This window comes from Trichosurus vulpecula, chromosome 1, assembly GCF_011100635.1.
Source record: "Trichosurus vulpecula isolate mTriVul1 chromosome 1, mTriVul1.pri, whole genome shotgun sequence".
In the NCBI taxonomy this organism is placed as follows: domain Eukaryota; kingdom Metazoa; phylum Chordata; class Mammalia; order Diprotodontia; family Phalangeridae; genus Trichosurus; species Trichosurus vulpecula.
The window spans coordinates 500,023,202-500,045,125 of NC_050573.1; the positions used below are offsets into that span (position 1 = coordinate 500,023,202).

Sequence of the window (21,924 nt, forward strand, 5' to 3'; positions counted from 1 at the left end):
CCAGAAGTAAAAGTAAATGTTAAAGTCTTATACCAGATTATTGGTCAGATCAACCAACAAGTCTTTATTAAATGCCTGCTTTGTGCCAGACACTGTACTAGCTGCTGGGGTTACAAAACCAAAAATGAAGCAGTCCCTGCCCTCAAAGAGCTTACATTCTTTCAGAGGAGACATGCACATATAGAACTGTATGTACAATATAGTCACAAGATAAATACAAGATCATTTTAGTAGGGAGCTCTAGGTACCTGGGGGAATCATGAAAGGCTTTATGTAAGAGATAGTACCTAAGTTGAGCTTCATAGGAAAATAGGAATTCTAAGGAGAGGAGGTGAGATGGGGGTGCATTCCAGACATGAAGGACAACCAACATGAAGGCGGGAGCTGCCATGTTGTACATAAGTAACAGCAAAAGTGATCAGGTTGACTAGACTGTAGAGTGGGTGAAGGGGATGCCTCATGCGGTAGAGGCCATCACCACTGTGGTACAAGGAGACAGTCATCAATAGGTAGGAAAGGGACTGCCCCACTGTGGCAGCAGAATTAAGTAGGAGAAAATGAGGCTTTTATTGTTTAGTTGTTTTTCAGTTGTGTCTGATCTTTTGTGACCCCTTTTGGTGATTTCTCGGCAAAGATATTAGAGTGGTTTGCCATTTCCTTCTCTGCTCATTTGACAGATGAGGAAACAGAGGCAAACAGGGTTAAGTGACTTGCCCAGGATCGCACAGCTAGTAAGTATCTGAGGCTAGATTTGAACTCAGGCAGGTAAGTTACCTGGCACTCTATCCACTGCACCACATAGCTACCCAAGCTGCAATCTGTATGCCCTAGTAAGATGCTGCTAGGTCATATTTAGAAAATCACATGGCTGGCTGTAAGCTACTAACTTCTTTCATGGTCCATCTCTTTAGCATCAATATGCTGGTTATAATAGATGGCTGCCAGTCATACAATGTCACGCTCGGGGAAGTGTCAATATTGCAGGTGACAGAAAGATCAAGAGAAAGTTGAATGGTGACTCTAAGCAGGCTATGGCATCTTACCAGTAGTGCCTTATATGTGAAAAGTGGCATAAAAGACATTGATTAGGAAGGACAGTATTACCAGAAAAGGAGGTGGATCAGTCATGTAAAGAGGAGAGAAAATAGATGAAGAGTCATAGCTACAGAAATACCCTTGAGGTATTAAGAGAGGATTTACAGAAACACTTCAGAATCAATCCCTCTCTCATACTATTTGACTCTGGGCCCAGCCCAATATCTATTTGCAGTGCCTCTCCAAATAAACATGTACCAAAATGTACTCACGTACTCAGCCAACTCCATGTACTCAAATGTACATGTACTCAGTCAACTATATGTAATAATTGGGACAATATGCTTTTTTCACTTACTTGGTTTTCCCAGTACTACTTTCTTTTGAATGGTTGGATTTTTCATGAAGAAAGCTGTATAGATTTTCAGGGTTTGATTCAACTAATACCAATGTCAAAAGCCCACTTGGAAAACCTTACCATTGACAACAAATCCTTCTTCTAGTGAATCCTGTTCTACTGAACATCTTCCACTTCATTGGTAAACACCTTACATGAGCATGTGTCTCTGTTTTATGCTTTGCTTTATATTAATATTCAGCACATCTTGGAAGAAAAAACTCCATAATCTATGTTTGTGACACAAGCCTGTAAGGGACAAATTCATTAATTAAATAAGTCTTAGCATCCCTGCTTAAAGAAAGAAATCCAAAGGGATAGAAATTCATCCACATTCTCATTTACCTACTTTCCCCAAATTCTGTGAATTTAATTAAATTGTTGATTTCTTTCTTTTTTTCTATGTGTTGGCTTATTTATCTTTCTCTACCACCTCTTCTCATCTTTCCTTTTCCCTGCAGAAATAGATGTGATTCTAAATCTTCCCTGTCTTTCTCTTGCTCTCCTCCCAACCTCTTAACCTGAGTAAAATTCTTTGGGGGTGCTCTTTTCTAGGATATTTTAATTTACTTTGTACTCTCATTTCTCTCTCTTCTAGTGTTCTGAATTCTGTTTTCCAATTCACAGGCTATACTTTTATTTGTTCCTTCTTTATTCTATCTCCTTCATGAGAGGATCAGGGTTAAGTACCCCATTTTTATGTTATTGTGTTTATTGATCATACTCAATTCCTTCCTATTGTGAGCATGGCAGCTAGATAACACAGTGGATGCAGGGGTGGGGAGCCTGCCACATGCGGCCTTCTAGGTCCTTGGGTGTGGCCTTTTGACTGAGTCCAAGTTTTACAGAACAAAACCTTTTATTAAGGGGATTTGTTCTATGAAGTTTAGATGCAGTCAAAGGGTTGCACTTGAGGACCTAGAGGGCCACATGTGGCCTTGGGGCTTCAGATTCCCCACCCCTGGTAGAGGATTGGGCCTGGAATCAGAAAGACCTGAGTTCAAATTAACCCTCAGATACTTATTAGCTGTGTGACTTTGGGTAAGCCACTTAAGTTCTGTTTGCCTTGATTCCCTCATCTGTAAAATGGAGGTGGGCAACTAAGTGGTACAGTGGATGGAGTGCTAGGCCTGGAGTCAGAAAGACTCATCTTCCTGAGTTCAGAATTGGCCTCAGACACTTACTTGACCCTGGGCAAGTTACTTAACTTTGCCTCAGTTTCCTCATCTGCAAAATGAACTGGAGAAGGAAATGGCAAACCACTCCAGTATCTTTGCCAAGAAAACCTCCAAAAGGGTCACAAAGAGTCAGATATGACTGAAAAATGACTGAACAATTTAAAAAATGGGAATGAGGGTCAAATGTAATTGTAAAGTGCCTAGCACATAATAAGTACTATATAAATGTGAGTTATCATTGTATATAATTTTTTTTGTTTTGGGGTTTTTTTTGCAGGGGGGAAGGCAGGGCCATTGCAGTTAAGTGACTTGCCCAAGGTCACACAGCTAGTAAGTGTGCCAAGTGTCTGAGGCTGGATTTGAACTCTGGTCCTCTTGACGTCAGGGCCTGTGCTCTACTCCCTGTACCACCTAGCTGCCCCTGTATATAATTTTATCTTGTGTTCTGATGCTGTCTTTTTTGTTATTATTTACTCTTAGAGATATCCACTCATGAAGAAAGCTATGTTGCATGATGGTTGTCACTCTGTACTCTGAGAGACGAGACATAATGCTAACATCCTCCCTTCCCCCTTTACCACGATGTCTCATTGCTCCTAAGGCCAGATTATACTGTCTCTGGTACCATGTTTCCCACCAGCACCCTGGACAGTGGTAGCTTTCAGAGCCTAAGCTCCCAGGGTACAATACAATTCTGAGAATCACAATTCTTTTTCAGAAAAGTAGGTCTCCTATCTTGCCTATTCTCAATCCTCCTCCCAGTCAAAATTTCTTTCTCACCATAGATACAACTCGCCAATGTTCCTTAATATAACCCTTTCTAGGGTAAAGCTACATTTCATTCCTGAACCACTCCTTCATTGTTTTTATCTTATCCTCTCACAGCCCATCACACTCCCCTTACAGAGGGATTAACGAAATTACAGTCTTTGCTTGATTCACCTCCAGGCATGTGGGATTACATTCTCAACTCCCCTCCACATGTTGACTTCTCTTCCTTTGTTCCAATGACTTCCCATTGTATTATTCCTCCCACAAAAGATACTGATTCACTTATAGAGATGGGTGGCATTTTAGCCAAGGAATATTATTTTAGCTTTTCCCTCTTCTCCAGATTCTTTAAGATTTCCTAGGACCCTTTTTGTCCCTTGATGCTCTCTCTTTATTCTTTCTTTCTCTTTTTCTAATTAATTTTGCATGAGAGAACTGTTTTCATTGCTTAGTCTGTTAAGAAATATTTGTACTTATTTATCTTATTTTCCTTTTGTTTACAATGTTTGTAAATAAAACATTCTGCTTCCTTCTTTTTTCCCCTGTAGGAATGACTTAAATCTGTCTCTTTTGTTGAAGATCTGTATTTTTCAATTTAGGTTTAAGATTATCTTTGAAGAATATGTTTTTTTTTAGACTATGTTAGTTTTGGTAGCAACTTGAGCTCCTTTGCTTTATGGAGCATCCTATCCCATCTTTTTGGTGATTTCTTGTGACTTTGGAGTAGTCCTGAGTTATCTGAATTAATGTTCCTTTCTCCTAGCTGCTTGTAAAATTTATTGTTTGGAATTAAAATTATGAAATTTGATTACTACATGCCTTGGAATTTCAAGCATGAGGTTTTCTTTGGAGGTGATCTGTGGGTTCAATCCACCAATACTTTGTTGTCTGTCCTTAAACATCCTGGGCAAATCCTTGATTTTTTCCTGTACCATGATATCTGGATCATTATCATGTTATTCTGAGAAATCTATGTTCCTTAAGTTATTTCTACATTTCCTATCTTCAAGGTCAGTCTCTTTGTCTTTTATAGGATTAAAATGTTATTTAAAAGTTGGAATCTTTTGCTTCTCTTTTGCCAATTTTCTTCCATTTCTGTGGGGTTTTTCTTTTTGAGTTTCACACCTCTACTTCTTTGGAGAGAGTCTCCATCATGTGTTTTAATTTTTCCTATACCGTTGTTTGTCTTCTTTAATTTCATATTAAAATTTCCTATTTGGAATTTAGGCTTACATCTTTATACTTAGAATTTTGGTGTTTCAGTCTTTTTCTTGTATTCCAGTTATACAACTCTTGTTTCGCTCCTTACTCTTCAGCCCCACTCCCTTCCACTACTGAACTAACTTCAGTTTGTACTGTAGGCTGACTGTACTCAGCTGTCTCAAGTTGGGGGCAGGGAGAAGCATACACAAAGTGGACTGTGGGAAGAAGACTGACCTCAACTACGTTTCCAGTCACTTTTCTCTTGGACATAAAAAACTCCTTCCTCTTCACCTAGTTCTGTACTGTATAGCAGTGTCTTTCACCCTTCTGTCCCTTCTCCCCTTCCCTACCCCCTGCCAAGTCTTTGAGGTTTATACTATGAGTTTATGAGGTTTAAATAGGTTAAGTCCAGCATATGGGGTGGGATAAGTGTGAGGATGGTGAATTAGAATTTTAAATATTTGTTTGATATTATCTTATGAGGCTTTAAAAAAACTTAACATGTTTCCTTATCTAATTTATCTTCTTATCTTGTATATCTAGGTCCAGTTATTCCATATTTGGTCAGTTTCCTTTTTTTTTTTTTTTTGGAGGTTTTTAGGTTGGAGAGGTTTGTGGAATATAACTATTCCACCATCTTGACAATTATGACTTACGTTGCACTTTTTGCCCTGGGTCTGCTTCAGGCTGATCCCCTTGCTTAGGTTCGGTATTGGAACATACTTAAGACATTCAATAGTTAACAAAAGAAAAGGTCAGCCTTACAATAGAAAGGCTATTCAGCAAAAATACTGCATGATTTCATTTGGTTAGATTTGGCACCCCTCATTTCCATATGGAAGTGCATATAGTCAGAAGTAAGTGGTGGTCCCCACCCAGCAAGGACAAAACCGAGGGACCTGGACCCTATGTAGATATCTTTTTGTGCCTTTAGGTGACAAGGAGTCCACATTAATATGACCAGAGGTACCAGGAAGCCTAGTACATCTTGAGCTTGACCCCTGGTGCCAATCAAGTCCTGGGAACTTTGTTGCCTTTCAGGGAAAAATCTAGCCTAACTCAAATGGTGGATAGAGAGGGAACGCTGGTAGATACTGGTTCTGTCACAAACCTGTACACACTGAAGTTGTTTAGTATCAAATGTATGTTGGCATGAAGCCTCTGTATCATATATAAGCTTTTGGTCTCTATTTTTTTTATCCAAAAGGATATTTTCTTCCTATTAAATAAATTTTTATTGATATCTTTTTTTCCATCATCAAAATTTCTACCAGACTCTCTCCCTTTCCCTCTTCCAGAAAGCCATCCTATATAACAAATAATGTTTTAAAAATATAATATTTTATTTTTCCCCAATTACACATTAAAACAATTTTTTAAACATTTGGGGTTTTTTAAGTTTTGCATTCTAAATTTTACTCCTCTCTCCCTGAGATAGTAAGTAATCTGATATAGGTTATACATGTGCAGTCATGTAAAACATTTCCATATCAGTCATTTTGTAGGAGAAGACTCCAAGAAAAAGAAAGAAAGAAAGTGAAAATAGCATGCTTCAGTCTGTATTTTAACAATATCAGTTCTCTCTCTGGAGGTGGATAGTATGCTTCATCATTAGTCCTTTGGGATTGTCTTGGATTGTTGTATTCATGAGAATAGCTAGTCATGCACAGTTCTTCATCATACAATATTGCTATTACTACGTACCATGTTGTCCTGGCTCTGCTCACTTCCCTTTGCATCAGTTCATGTACGTCTTTCTAGGTTTTTCTGAAATCATCCTGTTTGTCATTTCTTATAGCACAATAATATTTCATCACAATCATATACCACAGCTTGTTTAGCCATTCCCCAATTGCTAGGCATCTCTTCGATTTCCAGTTCTTGGCCACCACAAAAAGAACTGCTATAAATATTTTTGTACAAATCGTTCCCTCCTTTTTTGGTTATCTTCGGAATATAGACCTAAGCAGTGGTATTGTTGGAACAAAGGTTATGCACAGTTTTATGCTCTTTGAGCATAGTTCCAAATTGTTTTCTAGAATTGTTGGATAACTTCACAACTCCACCAACTGCATTAATGTCTCAGTTTTCCCACGTGCTCTCCAACATTTATCATTTTCCTTTTTTGTCAGATTAGCCAATCTGATAGATGTGACACGGTACCTCACAGTTGCTTTAATTTGCAACAAATAATTTTTTTTAACAGTAGAACAAAAAGAAAAGAGGAAAAATAAGCATAAATGGTCAATACGATGAAACATTTTGAAAATATATGAACTGAACAACACTTGTGAACCTCTCATCCGTGCAAGTGTGTGGGGTGGGGTTGATTTTCCATATCTTCTTTGGAGCCATGCTTGTTCTTAGCAATTTTGCAACATTCACTTTTGATTTTTTTGGCATTTTCCATTGGCATTGTTGTAGTCTTTGTGTATACTGATTTATTTGGCTCTGCTTACTTCATCTTTCCATGTTTTTCTGTATTCACCACACTCATCATTTTTTATAGCATATGTTCCTGTACCACTATTTGTTTAGCTGTTCCCCAGTTGATAGGCATCTACTTTGTTTCAATTCTTTGGTATCACAAAAAACGCTGCTATAAATATTTTAGTGTATTTGGGAACAAAAACGTATTCAACACTATTTTCCTTATCCTCCCTACTGGAGCTACCAATCATCGTGATATATATTAACTGAGCTTGGAGAATTCTGTCGAGTTCTTCACAGAGTTTCTTTACTTTGTTATCCTCTGTGACAGACGTTAGTACAAGCTATAATTATCTTTATGACATTCTTTTTGCACATGCTCATCTTGAGCATTTCAAGGGAGATAACCAAGAGTTCTATGACAGGATGTTTCTTGTTGCTTTAGGGGGGCATAAAACCAACTCAGTTGGCTCCCTTCTTTTGTTTTCTTTTTGCCTTTTCAAGGAGAACCTGGGAGCTATGCTTTCCTTTAGATGAAAATTCCTTTTTTCTCCTGAATTTGTATATCATGAAAATATCAATACCGAATCAGTGTGATTCAGTTGTTCTGATAGTAAGCCTTGTGTTTTTTTCCATAGTTGAATAGTAGTTTTCCATAAACCTCTCAACTTGAAAATTTTTTAAAAAAGAAAAAACAAGAAAAGAAATATACGCCAAATACATAGTCAATACTGTTGCATACCTGCTCCAGAGTAATCATTGGACTGATGGCTCACATTTTATGTGCCTACAGGTAAGGTAATGTTTATACTTGCTTTGACACTTTTGATTGAACTGGGATCTCATGATGGTTGCGGATGTCTTCAAATGTACAGACCCCAAACCATCTGTACCTTTTTGATTCTGTATGACTTTTGTCCTTATCCTCCTGAAAAACATCCATAGGGGCTTTATTTAGATCTCTTGACATTATGTGGGTACCAATGGAACCTACAAACTGCAGATCTGGTACCCCTCACTCTCATCACATGACTATACATACGCAAAAATACATATGTATATGTCTCTCTCTGTATATGTGTATATATGTATACACATATACACACACAAACACACCCACACATGTGTGGGTGTGTGTATATGTAGAGGTGTATCTATACGGATAAGTATATAAATTATATGTGTGTATATACCCATTTAATTTATATACACATAATTCATATAAATTATATCATAATGTATATAATCATAACATTTATCTAATATATATCAACAATTAATGATTGTGTCAATATAACTATATTCACATATAATTTATATGTTACTATATTATATTTTTGTATGAGAGGAGAGAGAGAGATTTATGGTTGACCACAGTCATGGGTAATACAAGTGAGATGGTTAGCGCCTTCTTTACCTGCTCCTAGCTCATTTTCTTTATTCATTTACAAGTTGGATTTTAAGGTTATTAATGAGTATGTTATGATATTTCTACATCATTAAAATTTCAGTATCTTTATAATTAAACAATTAGCCCTGAGACCCCATTCCAGCTTATGAAACATTATTTAATATACTGGAGAAAACTCTTTTTCCATGATAAGTCACTCTTCTTCTTCTTCTTCTTCTTTTTTCTGCCCCCATACATACTTACATACATGCATACATGCACACATTTGTGTATATATACATATATACATAAACATTAAGATATAGATATGAACATCACCTCTCCCAATTGCCTAGACTTAAATATAAATCAGGGTTACTGGATATACCATTTATAAATGATGTAACAAACAAGGCACACATAATAATTTATAATATGTCCACTGTGAGAAATAGCATAGCCAAAGTCATCATTAATCATCATAACTTTAGACTTCAAAATTCTGGAAGCACAGTTGTACCACTCAGTTTTCTCAATGTCTCTTCTCAAGAATTCTATTCATATTTCTTCATGGGAGATGAGCTAAACCCACTTCATGGAGGAAATAAGTTCTCTTAGTTTCTTTTTCCATCTTCTCTGGTCATCAAAGTTAATGCTATTTCCAGAATGACAGTTAAACTCTGTCTCCTTATGGATTCCTCATAGTTAAACGGTCACTTTTAGATTCCTTTGCTTCTTACAGATGTAGAAATCTAAAACTGAGGAATTGTCACTTGGAGCGAATCACAGTCCTTGTTTTGTATCCAGGCATAAGGTTTGGATGGGGCTAATTTCTGTAAAGAGTATGGCTTCTAATGAGAAGATTTAGGCTCCCTATTCTCATATTCTTCAGCTTCTCCAACTCTACCCACCCACCCCATCCCCTGCAATGTTCCAAGGGCAAATTACTCAAATCTTAGGTTTAGGCTCATATTTTAAGCGTGCCTCAAACAAGAGGGTGGGGGGGGGGGATAAAATAGGCACTTGATATATACTAGGAAACATATATGGGACACATAATTTATTCCTATGCACAAAAGGAACACTAAACATATAAGACTCAGAGTGCACACTAATAGGACAGCTTAAAGAGGATTCAGTAACTTTTTTGATTACTGTTATAATCTTCTGAGAGGCTGGTACAAACCTCATGACAACGTAACCTTTCCCTTCTGTAAAATGGAGCCTACCAAAAAGGGTTGCTGTGATGATCTAATGAGATATTTGTAAAGTGTTTAGTGCAGTGTCTGGCACATAGGCCAGCAATATGATATCAATTATACATATGAAGTCATACAAAGCATATTTCCATTACCTGCGTATTCTCTTAATGAGCTTTGCCACCCTGGCTTGCTTCAGTTTCACTGCCTTCCATTCCATTTCCACTTCCCTCCTTACCTTGAAAGAGCTTCTGATATTAGTGGGGAAAACTGAGACATTCTTTCATGCAAAATTCTTCTCTTAAAAACAAAAACATGAACTTTCAAAAAGAAGGCTAACATTGAGCGTAGGCACCAAATAAAACTGTTGAGAGGCACCTTACAAGTCCTCCACCTAAGGTGTCACAGGGTCAGGAATTCCACCATGAATGACTTACTCTTTGTTGTTGTTCAGTTGTGTCCAGCTCTTCAGGACCCCATTTGGGATTTTCTTGGAAAACATACTGGAGTGGTTTGCCATTTTTATCTCTAGCTCATTTTATAGAGGAGGAAACTGAGGCAAACAGGATTAAGTGACTTGCCCAGGGTCATCCAGCTAATAAGTGTCAGAGTCTGGATTTGAACTCAAGTCTTTCTGACTCCAGACCAGGCACTCTAAGAGTCCACTGCACCACATAACTTCCCTGATTTACTCTTTAGGGATAAGCATCATCTTCTCAGAACACTTCTTTACAATACAAATTCCTTAAAATAGGGGCAACACACTTAAATTATTATCAGTCACTCACATCTTAGTGTAAATTAGCACATAAGAATTACAGCTTGATGGGGCTGAAAGGAACCTAATGATGACTTAGTCTAAACTTTTCCTTTTACAAATGAGAAAACTGAGATTCAGGAACACAGGTCTCCCAGGTCAGAATGTGAAGCTATGGCCATTATCACACATAGATTAACCAATTAGCCTAAAGTCTTAACTAGGTTAAATTTCCATCTTACCTCAAAATAATAACTAGTACTTATATAATGCTTTAAGTTTTGCATAGAACTTAACATCTCTAAAAGAAATATTTCATTCACCTTTCCAAGGAATTATCATTGGTGGAAATTCCAGTTTCTGAAAGAGTATGGCCAACGGGAAGATTATTTTGGGTCAGGGACACTTTTAGGGGCTCTTAAATCATGCCTTGGATGGGATAAAAGAATGAAGGAATCCTGACACACCTCCTTTCTCTGATCTGCAAGGAAGGCCCATAGCTGGAGTTTTGTGGATCGTGTTTCTACCTTGTCCAGGCCCCTAAGACATTTGGTGGCACAGAGGTTCTGTCTGTTTGCATTATTAACGTTCCCATGAGGCGAGGAGATTCAATTACCTAGTTGCTTAGTCCTAAGACCATCTCCCTTTTCTTCCTCTTCTTCCTCTGGCTTCTTCCTTTTCAAAGCCTTTCCCAGCCTCTGGGAACCCAACAGACTGCCCCAAATATGATACTGGGAAACACACTCATGATTCTGAGCTATGAGATCATATATATAAACATATATATAGTCATATGTGTGTATGTATGTATATAGGTGTGTGTATGCATACACATATATACTACATACATACACGCATGCATACATACATATATACATACATGTGTGTGCATACTGGGGAGGGGACACAAAGAAAAGGAATATTTCTTTACCCAGGAGTGGCAAGGGGAATTTCAGGATTGTACAGAAGAGGTCTCAATAGCAAGGAAGGTTGCATATCTCATATGAGACCCCACAAGACAGCAGTCACCTGGAGACTGGAAGGAGAACTGAAGTCAAGAGAGAGATGAGGCTAGGGTCACTAATCCCCTCGGACTCTACCCCTTCCCCCAGTAAATGACACTTAACCTATTTCCAAGGCCTGCTTGAAGGTGAAATACTAAGCGGATGGGGGTGGAGGGAGAAGGGGAGAAGTCTTCAAGCAATGAATTATGTATAGATTAGGCTTGGCAGCCTCCTTAGGGCGTATTCCTCCACAGGCAGGCAAAGTTCCTCAGCCCAGTCAGGTCCCTGTTCTGCCTACACTCTGAGTGTCCTCTGTGAGTGTGGAGGGACAGAGCCCACTCCTTAGCCCCAGGCCAAGTGCTAGTTGCTGTGCTTTAAACTCAGTGTCCTTTTTGCCAGACCTGACTAGGAGGGGGAGGCAACCATGGCCAAAGATGAGGAGGAAGACAAGGGGAAGAAGAAGAAAAAGGGGAAGAAGCCTCCTGAACCAGAGAAACCCAAAAGAAGCCTCAAAGGTACCTCTAGGCTCTTTATGGGCTTCCGGGATAGGACACCAAAGATATCCAAGAAGGGTCAGTTCAGGAGTGCCTCACACTTCCTATGGAGTCTCAACAGAGGCCCACAGAAGACCAAGAGGAAGAAGAAGGCCAAGACCGTGCTGCAATCCACCTCCAAGTTGATGACACAGATGCGGGAGGGCAAGAGGAAGAAGGCAATGAAGGAGAAGAAGCCATCCTTCATGGTGATCCGTTTTCCTGGCAGGAGAGGCAGAGGGAAGCTAAAGCCCCGAGCTCAGGTGCTGAGCAAAGCATCCACCTCCATCAACTGGTTGACCAAAAGGTTCCTCATCAAAAAGGCAGAAGAGTCAGGAAGCGAGCAGGCCTCCTTGGATGCCTGGCTGAATCGCTCGAGTTCTCGCTTTGGCTCTCAGAAGCTTCCATTCCCTTCTGGGGCTGACATCCTCAGGCGAGAGGGGAGGCTGAGGAGGTTCCCCCGAAGCCGAAGCTTGTATGAGTCAGGAGAAACCATTGGCTTCCTTCCCTTTGAGACAGAAGAACCCTTCCATCAGTCTGGCTCCAGGAAGTCCCTCTATGGGCTGGAAGGATTCCAGGACCTGGGGGAATACTACGACTACTATCGCGAGGGAGATGATTATTATGACCGGCAGTCGCTCCATCAGTACGAGGAGGAAGAACAGTACCGCTCCCCCTGGGGCTATTACGGCTCAGAGTGGCCTAACTATGGTGAATACTACTACGGGTACCCTGTCCGAGACCCTTATGAGTATTACGATGATGAATACTACGACAGTGATTACTATGACCACGATTTCTACGGTCCTGGTTACTATGACGATGATTACTATGCCGACGATTACTATGGGGGTGCTCTCTACCTTCCCTATAGCTTTGGCTACGGCTATGATGACTATGCCCCACCTTATGCTCCACCTTTGGGGTACTCACCCTACAGTTACTATGATGGCTATGAAGAGCCATCCTATCCTTACAACTATTACTTGGGTCCCTACAGTCCTTATGATGAGGTGGGGTACCACCCAGGAGGAGCTGATGCCATTTACCCTCCTGAGGTCCCTTTTCCATACCCTGAAGGTCCCCCTTTTGACTATGCCTGGGAACCTCCCATCCCATCCCCCCATAATCCCTATGCCCACCCCATGGATGACATCATTGAGCTGGAAGAGGGAGAGCAAGAAGAGGAGCCAGGGATCGAGCAGAAGGGTTATACCTTCAAGCCACCCAGCACGTCCTTCTTTGAGCAGCAGGGCATGGAGAAGTCGGCCACCTCCAAATTGTCCTTGATCAGGAAGTTCCGACTCTTTCCCCGGCCCCAGGTGAAAATCTTTGGCAAAGATAAACTGGACGTGCCCTTGCCTCCTTCCCTGGACATCCCACTCACCACTGATGAGCAAGAGGAAGAAGAAGAAGAGGAAGAAGATGAGTACCCACCAGTCTCTATGCCTTATGCCCCATACCTCCACCCTTTCTATGCTGGCTTCCTGTCCCCACGGGACCGAAATGTCCAAAGAGCCCTGTCAGCCTTTAGGATGAGGAGAGACTTGGGCTTCCACAGAGAACTGGGCAGGCCCTCTCCACCAGCAACATCACTTGCCCGATTCATAAAGAAAACCCTTTCGGAAAAGAAACCCATCCCCAAATATGGTGGCAGCGCCCGCCGAAAGGGCACAGGCTCATTCAGGAGACCAGCCGTGAGGGAGGCAGCCTACAAGCGCTTTGGCTATAAGCTAGCAGGCATGGATCCTGACAACCCTGCCACTCCAGTGACTCTGAGGAAATTCCGAGGCCCTACAACTAGCAACAGCTCCCAGAGTATACCTCCCTTGTCTCCGTCCCCAGCGCCTTCCAAGAAGAGTGTCCTCATCTCCCCACCTCCCCAGAGGAAGAACAAGAATCCAGATGTCAACTCATCCCTCTGGGCCTTCTTACCCAACCTTTCAACAGGGCCCACGCAGCCCTCTCCCTATGGCTCCTCTCCTTATGGATCCATCCACCAAGGACCACCCTCGCCCCAGTCTTCCTTGCGCCAGAAGCCTTGGTCTCCCCCAGCACACCCTGTCCTCAGGCCACAGTCCAGCTGGTGGAGTCTCATTGAACCACCTTCTGTATCCAATTTTCAGAAGCCAGAGGCTAATCCCTATCCATTGTGGTTTGGAGGACCCCCAAGCAGGCCACCAACTCCTACTCCTTCATTTCGGTCATCTCTGAGGAGACCAGGCATACTTGGCTTTCCAGGGCCTTCCATGAGGAGACCAATGTCCTCTGGAGACCTGTTAGGATCCCCCCGAGGATCAGGACCCCTTCCTCCCTCTCCACAGCCATCCCTCAGGAGCTTCCGTAGCACAGGGGCTCACTCACCACTGAGGCCCTCTTCCCCACAGCTATCTATCCATTCCACTTCTTCATTGATATATAGCCCTAGGCCCAGAAGGCCCCCCTTTTCACCTCCACTGGGAGCCAAGGGTTCCAGCCGTCATCTATCTCTTAGAGAACCTCTCTCCCCAAATCCATCACTCAGTCATTTTGGGCCTCATTCCCCCCACTTAGGGTCCCCTCGTCTCCCTCCTAGAGGTGGGAGCCAGCGTCTTCCCTCACCCCCACCAGGCCGAAGCCTGAGACGCCGGTCCCTTAACCTCCCTAGGGAGCCTCTCCACACCTGGAACGGGCTCAGTGAGCGTCCAACTAAGGCAGTAAAGCCCCAAGTGCATCTTCCGCTCCAGAGGTCATCACGCCGACGGGTCCCTCCCCAGACACCACCAGGTCCCTGGAGTGGAGAGGGACCCATGCCTGATGTACCTCCCCGACAGGACAGCCGCCGCTCACTAGGCAGGCAGGCGCCACCTTGGTTCCCACCCCCGCTAGCTCCAAGCTGGGATGTGGATCTCCCCCCAATCCAGCGCCCCCCATCCCCATGGCCTGGCCTGACTGGCAGCCGGCGAGGCTTCTCCAAGAGACGCCGGCCACCATCTTCATTTCACAGACCCTTCTTCCAACAGGTTGGTCATCCTGTGCCTGGACCCGCCCATCCTCCATCTCCTGTTTTCCAAGAAAGGGCCGGTGACTCAGCCCATGTTCTCCTTGGTAGGCTTGAAGAGCCTGGGCCTGGCCAGGTCTCTAAATCATCAAATGAAGATCCCATGAAGCCCGAAAAAGAGGAAGGCATCGATGCGCCCACCCCCAATGCTTCTCCAGTCTCCATCTCTCTCTCCTCTAGGGTCTCTGAGAAGTTTTCCCCAGGGCTCATGCAGCGACGAAAGGCACTCAACAGTAGCTTCTCTTACCCACTGCCTGCTTCACCTGGTGCCACATGGCGAAGCCTACGCAGATGGGCATCCTTACCCACATCATTGGTCCAGTCGGTCCCTTCCATAGGACCTGCTGGAGCCCGAGAGAAAGGAGAGCGAGGTCCATCGAGACCTGGGCGCTTTGCGATTGTTATGCCTCGTGTTCAAAAGATGAGCTCCTTCCAGCGGGTGTCGGTGATGCCCCAGCAGCTGCAGACTAGACAACCAACAGGGTCAGTGCAAGGCCTACCGAAGGCCCAGAAGCCCAGCTGGGTGCACGTCTCAGTGTCGACCGAGGCCTATCGACGATGGCCCAGAGTGACCGCAGGGACTTTGTCCCATTACCTGTCTTGTGAGGTGTCCCTCCAGTGCCACGCCTTCAAGAGCCCCTGGGAGAAGGAAGGCCCAGTGAGCTGGAAGACTCAGGTAAGTACAAGCTCTTGGTGTAACTATAGATGAAGGCGAATGGTTTGGGCTGAGGGTAGAAGGGGTGGCCCATACCCCTTGAAGGAGGGTCCTGGTTTGAGTAAACAGTCAACCTCCCTTTTTCCTCCCTTGGGAAGGCAGTCCCAAACTATTTAACCTGCTTCTCCATGAAGCTTCTTCCCCAAACCAAGAGGCCATTCCATAAACAGGATGTACTCAGGAGGCCTCTCTACACGTAAGCTCCATTCAAGCGGATAAATCTCATCATTGTGGTAGCATAGACAGGGCACTGATCATGGAGTCAGGAGACCCGGGTTTGAGTCTTGGTTCTAAAACTGATTAATGGGGTAACTTTAGTCTTTGGTCCCTCCAATCTCAGTTTTCTCATCTGTAACATGGGGACAATCCTAGCACTAATTACCTTCCCAGGTGATAGTGAAGAGAGAGTTCTGTAAATCTTAAAGTAATATAGAAGTGGGAGTTGCTGCCATTGGTACATGTTTGGCCCTGGGCTGGGCATGACAGGAAAGAAGATAAGCCATAGTGACTGCCTTCAGATGGCATAATCCAGCTGCATCAAAATGAAAGGAACAGTGTATAACATGGGCAAGTGTTAGGTCATTAGATCCTGTCCTATGTGCTATAAAAACTCAGGGATGGGGAGAACAGTGAGCACGAGTGTGGTCAGGGAAGGCTTCCTGGAGAAGGTGGGATTTCACCTGAGCCACAAACGAATGGGGAGATTTGGATGGGTGAACGGGAAACAAAAGAGAGCGTTCTAGGTTGAGAAGTTGTTCCCTTTTGTATGATGATATTAATAATAACAGCATTGTTATAAAGTGCTTTAAATTGGGGAGAGCGCTTTACAAATACCATCTCATTGGGTCCTCACAACAACACTGGATGGTAGGGGCTATTATCATCCCCATTTTACAGTTGAGAAAACAGAGGCAGGCAAAGGTTAAGTGACTTGCCTAAGGTCATGCAGCTTAGTATCTGAGTCCAGATTTGAACTCGGATCTTCCTGATTCTAAGACCGGGCTAGCTCTGTGACAGGAGATGACCTGCCCAGAAGCTCTGTTTATCCTGGGGATGGTCCTGGGACTGCTACAAGATTTTTCTGCTTGTTTGGCTGGCTACTCTATCTGACAACCTCATAGGTGTCCTCTCTGGGTACCCACAGGGTAGCCAAGGGATCTTCTCAGAACCAGTATGCTTACCCCTTCCCCCGACCCCCAAGCCTGAGTATCATGTTCTAGGAGCCTCATGGTCTTGGCCACCCATGCTGGTGAGGCCAGAACTAAGGATGCCAGTGGTCTTGGCCTGGCCTGGGAAATAAGCAGCAAGGTAGACGGCTCTTGGCAGCAAAGACTAGACTCAGGTTGGGGGTGGGGGGGAGGGATGGTCACCAGAGCCCTCCCCTGGGGCTGATTCCTTCCTCTGCCATAAGAGTGGGGGAGGAGGAGGCAGGCAGCTTATTTCTATCCCAATCAGCTGCCTCCCTTCCCACAGATGGGTGTCTGGCTCAGGGGCTGCGGATGTCCGGGAGCAGTGGGTTCTCAGAAGGGGTCCCTTGCAATGGCGGCCCAGGCTACATCAGCAAAAGGCGGCCACCCGCCCAGTCACGGGGTCCTGCGTTCTGTGTTTGATGCAGCTCTTCTAGAGAGGTGTGCCAACCGCCCAGGGCCCCGGGGCAAGGACGCATGGCAGCGCCCACGGTGGGCACTGATCACCTTGGAATACGTGAGTGGCTGAATTATTTAGGCGGCAACAGCGGCCGCTGAGAAGGTTCTTCCAGGCATGTGGCCAAGGCCTTTTGAGTTTTCTCTTCTCAGTGCCCTACTTATCAAAAGCAACCTCTAAGGAACGGAAGATGGGAGGGAAATTCATGTTGTCCCACCCACTCCCCAGCCCATGGTCAGGAAGGCGCTGACGCCACCACCAGGGAGATATCTGGGAATAGCTCCTCCCCTGGTCCCAGGGTCTAAGAAAACTTCTCCATTAGCTTTTGCTGAGAAAGTTCCCACTCTCATGACCTTGGGGATAGGTACAGTCAGAGTGGGGGTGCCCGCTCTGATGGTAGACCAAAAGCTCTAGGGCTGGTCTGTTCCCTTGGTTTGTTTGTAGTGAGTGGCTGGTGTGACAGTAGTGTCCACATGTGGGCAAGACAGGAGTGGGAGTCTGTAAGGGAGAACTACGTACACATGTGTGCTAGGGATCAAACCGACAGAGTACATGTCTATACTGCATGCGTGTCAAGGTCATGTGAATGAAATATGAAGATTATGGAACGAGTGCTGTGCACATGACATTGCATATTGGGGCTATATGTGCACACGTATGCCTTCGGTCATGTTGTATGCATGGGAATGAATCTGTGTGTAGGGGGAGTTTGGAAATGTATTTCTTGTACACGATTGATTATATGTATATGCGATGTGTAAATATGTACGTTGTGTGAGGTAGGGGTGTGTGCATGCATGTGTGTGTGTGTGTGTGTGTGTGTGTGTGTGTGTTTCAAAAGTTTTTAAAAACACTTTGGAAGGCTGGGAGATCTGCCCCTTTCTCTGTCTCCTCCCCATGAGGATGATGGGGGTTCCCTCAGACATGTCTCCTCAATCCCTGTGTTCCAGTCCTTTCCTGCTGCTCTGTGATCTGAATGGCTTTGCAAGGTTTCTGGCCCACCCCCACGTTCTCCCTCTCTCCAGGATATTCTGCTCCCCTCTCCATTCAGCCAGGCCTCCTGCATCCTCTCATCTCTCCTTCAAACCCTGTCTCCTCCCATCTGTCTCTCCCATGCACACACAAGCTCAACCAGCAGAGGGCACTGGAGAGCTCTTCTGCCCTGCCCAAGGATCCTATTGTGCCAGAGCTAGCAGCACTGCCCTCCTCCACCACCACCCCAGGGGGTTGGCAAGGCGAAAGATGCTGGCACTGGGAATCAGGAGACTCGGCTCCTGCTTCAGGCCTCTTTTGGTGATTTTAGGATAATTTTCCCTTGCTCGGTGCCTTAGCTTTCCCTTCTCTGAAATGGGAAGCCAGGTCTTCTCCCCACTCAAACCACTCTTGTCCCTCTTAACTCTCCCCCTTCTCATTGTGACCCCCCCTTCTCTCACCCACAGCCTAACTCAGCTCTTTTTCTCTGTTCCCCCTGACAGATGCACTCCATCCGCAACCTGCCATCCATGAGATACCGGGTACAGCAGGAAGAAGATGGTGTGGAAGACATGACCCAGTTGGAGTGAGAGTCTTTGATGGGGGGAGGGGGAGCGGGAGGGGGGGGTGTTTCTGGCCATTAGAGCTTCTCAGGGGTGGTGACCACCCTAGGTTTCAAGGTCTGAAAATCCTGCCCCTTGCATGTTCTTCTCCCTAGGAAGCTTCACTATAACACATGCAATGTCCCTTGCAAAATAAATATCTAGGCTCCTTGGAGAGTATATATTCTCAGAGTCTATTTTCTCACCTATAAAGTACTGCTAACATTACTGACCTCATAGGATTGCTATAAGGAAAGTACTTTACAAAACCAAAAGACCAAGTTACTATTATTATTATAATAAAAATTGACACTGTGTTGTGGCTCCCTAGATGATGTACTGTGAGCAGCTACCCACCTTGCCTACCCCTGGTTCCAGTTCTGTCCACTGTCTGGGCAACTGGAGTGGGGGGAGGGTCCTTTGCTTGTATAGGATGGGTGCAAATGACATCACAGAATCTTAGAATCCTAAAGTTAGAAAGGACATTGGGGGAGGCAGCATGTTGTAAAGGAAAGAACTGGATTTGGGTATCAGGAAACCTGGGTTCTAATCCTGATTGTCCCAAATTCCTTGAGGGATCTTGGGCAGATCACCTACCTTCTCTGGGCCTTAATTTCCTCATCTGTAAAATGAGGGGTTGAAATAGACGATTTCTAATGCCCCTTAACATCCTACACTTTTGTGAGTCACCCTGTCCAACCCATATGGGAAATATGAATTCCCTCTACAGGAACTTTGATAGCCACTGCTTAAACACTTTCAATGTCAAAGGACTCACTGCCTCACAAAGCAGGCCATTTCAATGTGTGTGGCATGGCACCAATTGTCAGAAACTTCTTCTTTAAATTAAGCTGAAATCGGCGTTCCTCTAACTTTCACCCATTGGTCTTATTTCTGTGCTCTGGGACCACATAGACCAAGTCTGATCGCTTTTCTCCATAACAGCCCTTCAGCCATTCAGGGTTAAAGGCTGACTAACCAACCATCATCATTAGCATTGTGTGCATGACTATTTGGATGACACCTTCCACTTTGCCAAATGATGATAATAACGCAGTTATCCTCTCCACGTTGTGGGAGAGAAGGACCGGGGGTCCTCACGATCTGGAAAATCTGAGTAAAGTTTTTTGGCTCTCCCTTTGTACTAGAGAAGAGGTCTGAATTATTATGGTATTAAAAGATAAAATACGTTGATATTATGCAATACTATACGTATATTTTATGCATTTCTGAGTTTCTAAACTTTTTCTGTGTTGTCTGCTGGCCTGTGCTTCTCCCTAGGAAGCTTCACTGTAACACATGCAATTTCCCTTGCACTCCCTTGTGTTGTCTGTGGCTTCTGCAAAACTCCCCCAAAATTCCCATTTAATTTCTACCTTTCTACCCGCCACATATAGAAACCTCTATGGAGAAAGTCGCTATGTGGAAGGGATAACTGTATTATTAACAATTCATTTATACATAGAGCTACTAAAGTTTGCCAAGCACTTTTCTCCTACCAATGCTTATGAGGTATTATATGAGTCAGCTGAGGTTCAGGGAAGTGATGTAATTGGTCCCTTAAAAATCTTCACTGGACGCTGCTGTCTCCACTGGCTTTCCTCTTTGCTTGCTTCTCTTTCTCAAACTCCTCAAAAAGGCCTTGGTGCCTCCTCTCTTCTCAGTCTCTTCTAAACCCGCTGCAAACTGCCTTCTGGAACCGATCTCTCCAAAGTCACCAATGATCTCTTAACTGTCTGATTTAAATGCCTCTTCTCAATCCTCACCCTTCTAACCTCTGCAGAATTGGACACTTGACCATTCTCTCCTCTCTGGTTTTTCTCAAGACACTCTTTCCTCCCGGTTCTCTTCCTACCCCTCTGATCATTCCTTCTCGGTTACGATGCTGGATCTTCCTCCATGTCATGCCCTTTAACTGCAGCTATACCCCTGAGGCCCTGTCCTGTCTCTTCTCTGTTCTCTCTACATCCTTGATGAGTCCATCAGCTCCCCGTGGATTTAATTATCTTCTCTTTGGAAGTCAACCCCCATTCCCCAGATCTATATATCCACCCCAAGTCTCTCTCCTGAGCCCAAGTCCTGCATCATGTTGGACATGCCTGTTGGACATTTCAGACTGAATGTCCCGTAGGCATCTCGAACTCAACACGTCCAAAACAGAGCTCAAGACCTTTCCTCCCAGATCCAGCCCTCCTTGAAGGATTTCATTTTGGCATCCCTACGATTTAGCACAAAAGGTGTAAAGAGATTTGCAAAATTTAAAGGGCTGTATAAAAGTTGGCTGTTATTTCACTGACAATATATATAATAAATATATTTCACTGACAATATTATATATAATGCAAACATTATATATTCCTCCCCCTTTTTCTCCTTATTCCCTTCTTCGTTCTTTCTCTTCCCTTCCTCCCCATGTATTATATATTCTATAATCATCTTCATTATGGAAAGGACATAAGGAGATCAGAACCCTAGTCTTGGCCCTAACACTAAGTTTCTATGTGATCGTAGTCACTTAACCTCTGTAAATGTCAGTATTCTAACCTATAAAGCAAATAATCTCCGCCTCTCTAAAAGGGCTGTGCAGATCAACTGGGAAATTGGAAATGTAGAAGTGGTAGACAGAGTCACCAGGGTGATACAGATGGGAGGTGGTGTAGCTATTCACTTTGGGAGGGAGCTCTAGATTCCAGAAGCAGTGAGCCAGACTAATGCTTGATGTCACCTCATCCTGGCCGTCTCTCTCTCCTCTAACCTTTCAGGGACTTGCAGGAGTCTGCTGTGTTGTCCAATCTGAAAACCAGATTTGAAAGAAACCTCATCTATGTAAGTTCCCCATTTCTTGTTGCTCAAGCTCCGCACCCAAAGTTGTTTTTGGGAAGATGGGATATTCCTTGCTCACCCTAAGCTGAGGCAGAAAGCAACAACCTGGGGAGATGGAGCAAAGTTTGTCCTTTCCTGATTGGAGTGGGAGGAAAGGATGGTTTGAATTTCTTACACTGATCACACATCATTTATTTCTTTAGGTTTCTCCTTTCCATTTTAACCCTTCTT

At 43.8% G+C, this 21,924-nt stretch overlaps 1 protein-coding gene across 1 annotated transcript in view; it reads left to right on the top strand.

Moving 5' to 3' along the window:
- The first annotated feature begins 11,788 nt into the window (after positions 1–11,788).
- MYO15A (myosin XVA) overlaps positions 11,789–21,924 on the top strand; it is a 128,541-nt gene continuing 118,405 nt past the window's right edge. The window contains 3 exon segments of the mRNA XM_036748000.1: positions 11,789–15,613; positions 18,772–18,854; positions 21,633–21,696. Coding sequence (XP_036603895.1) covers positions 11,789–15,613; positions 18,772–18,854; positions 21,633–21,696 — 3,972 coding nt within the window.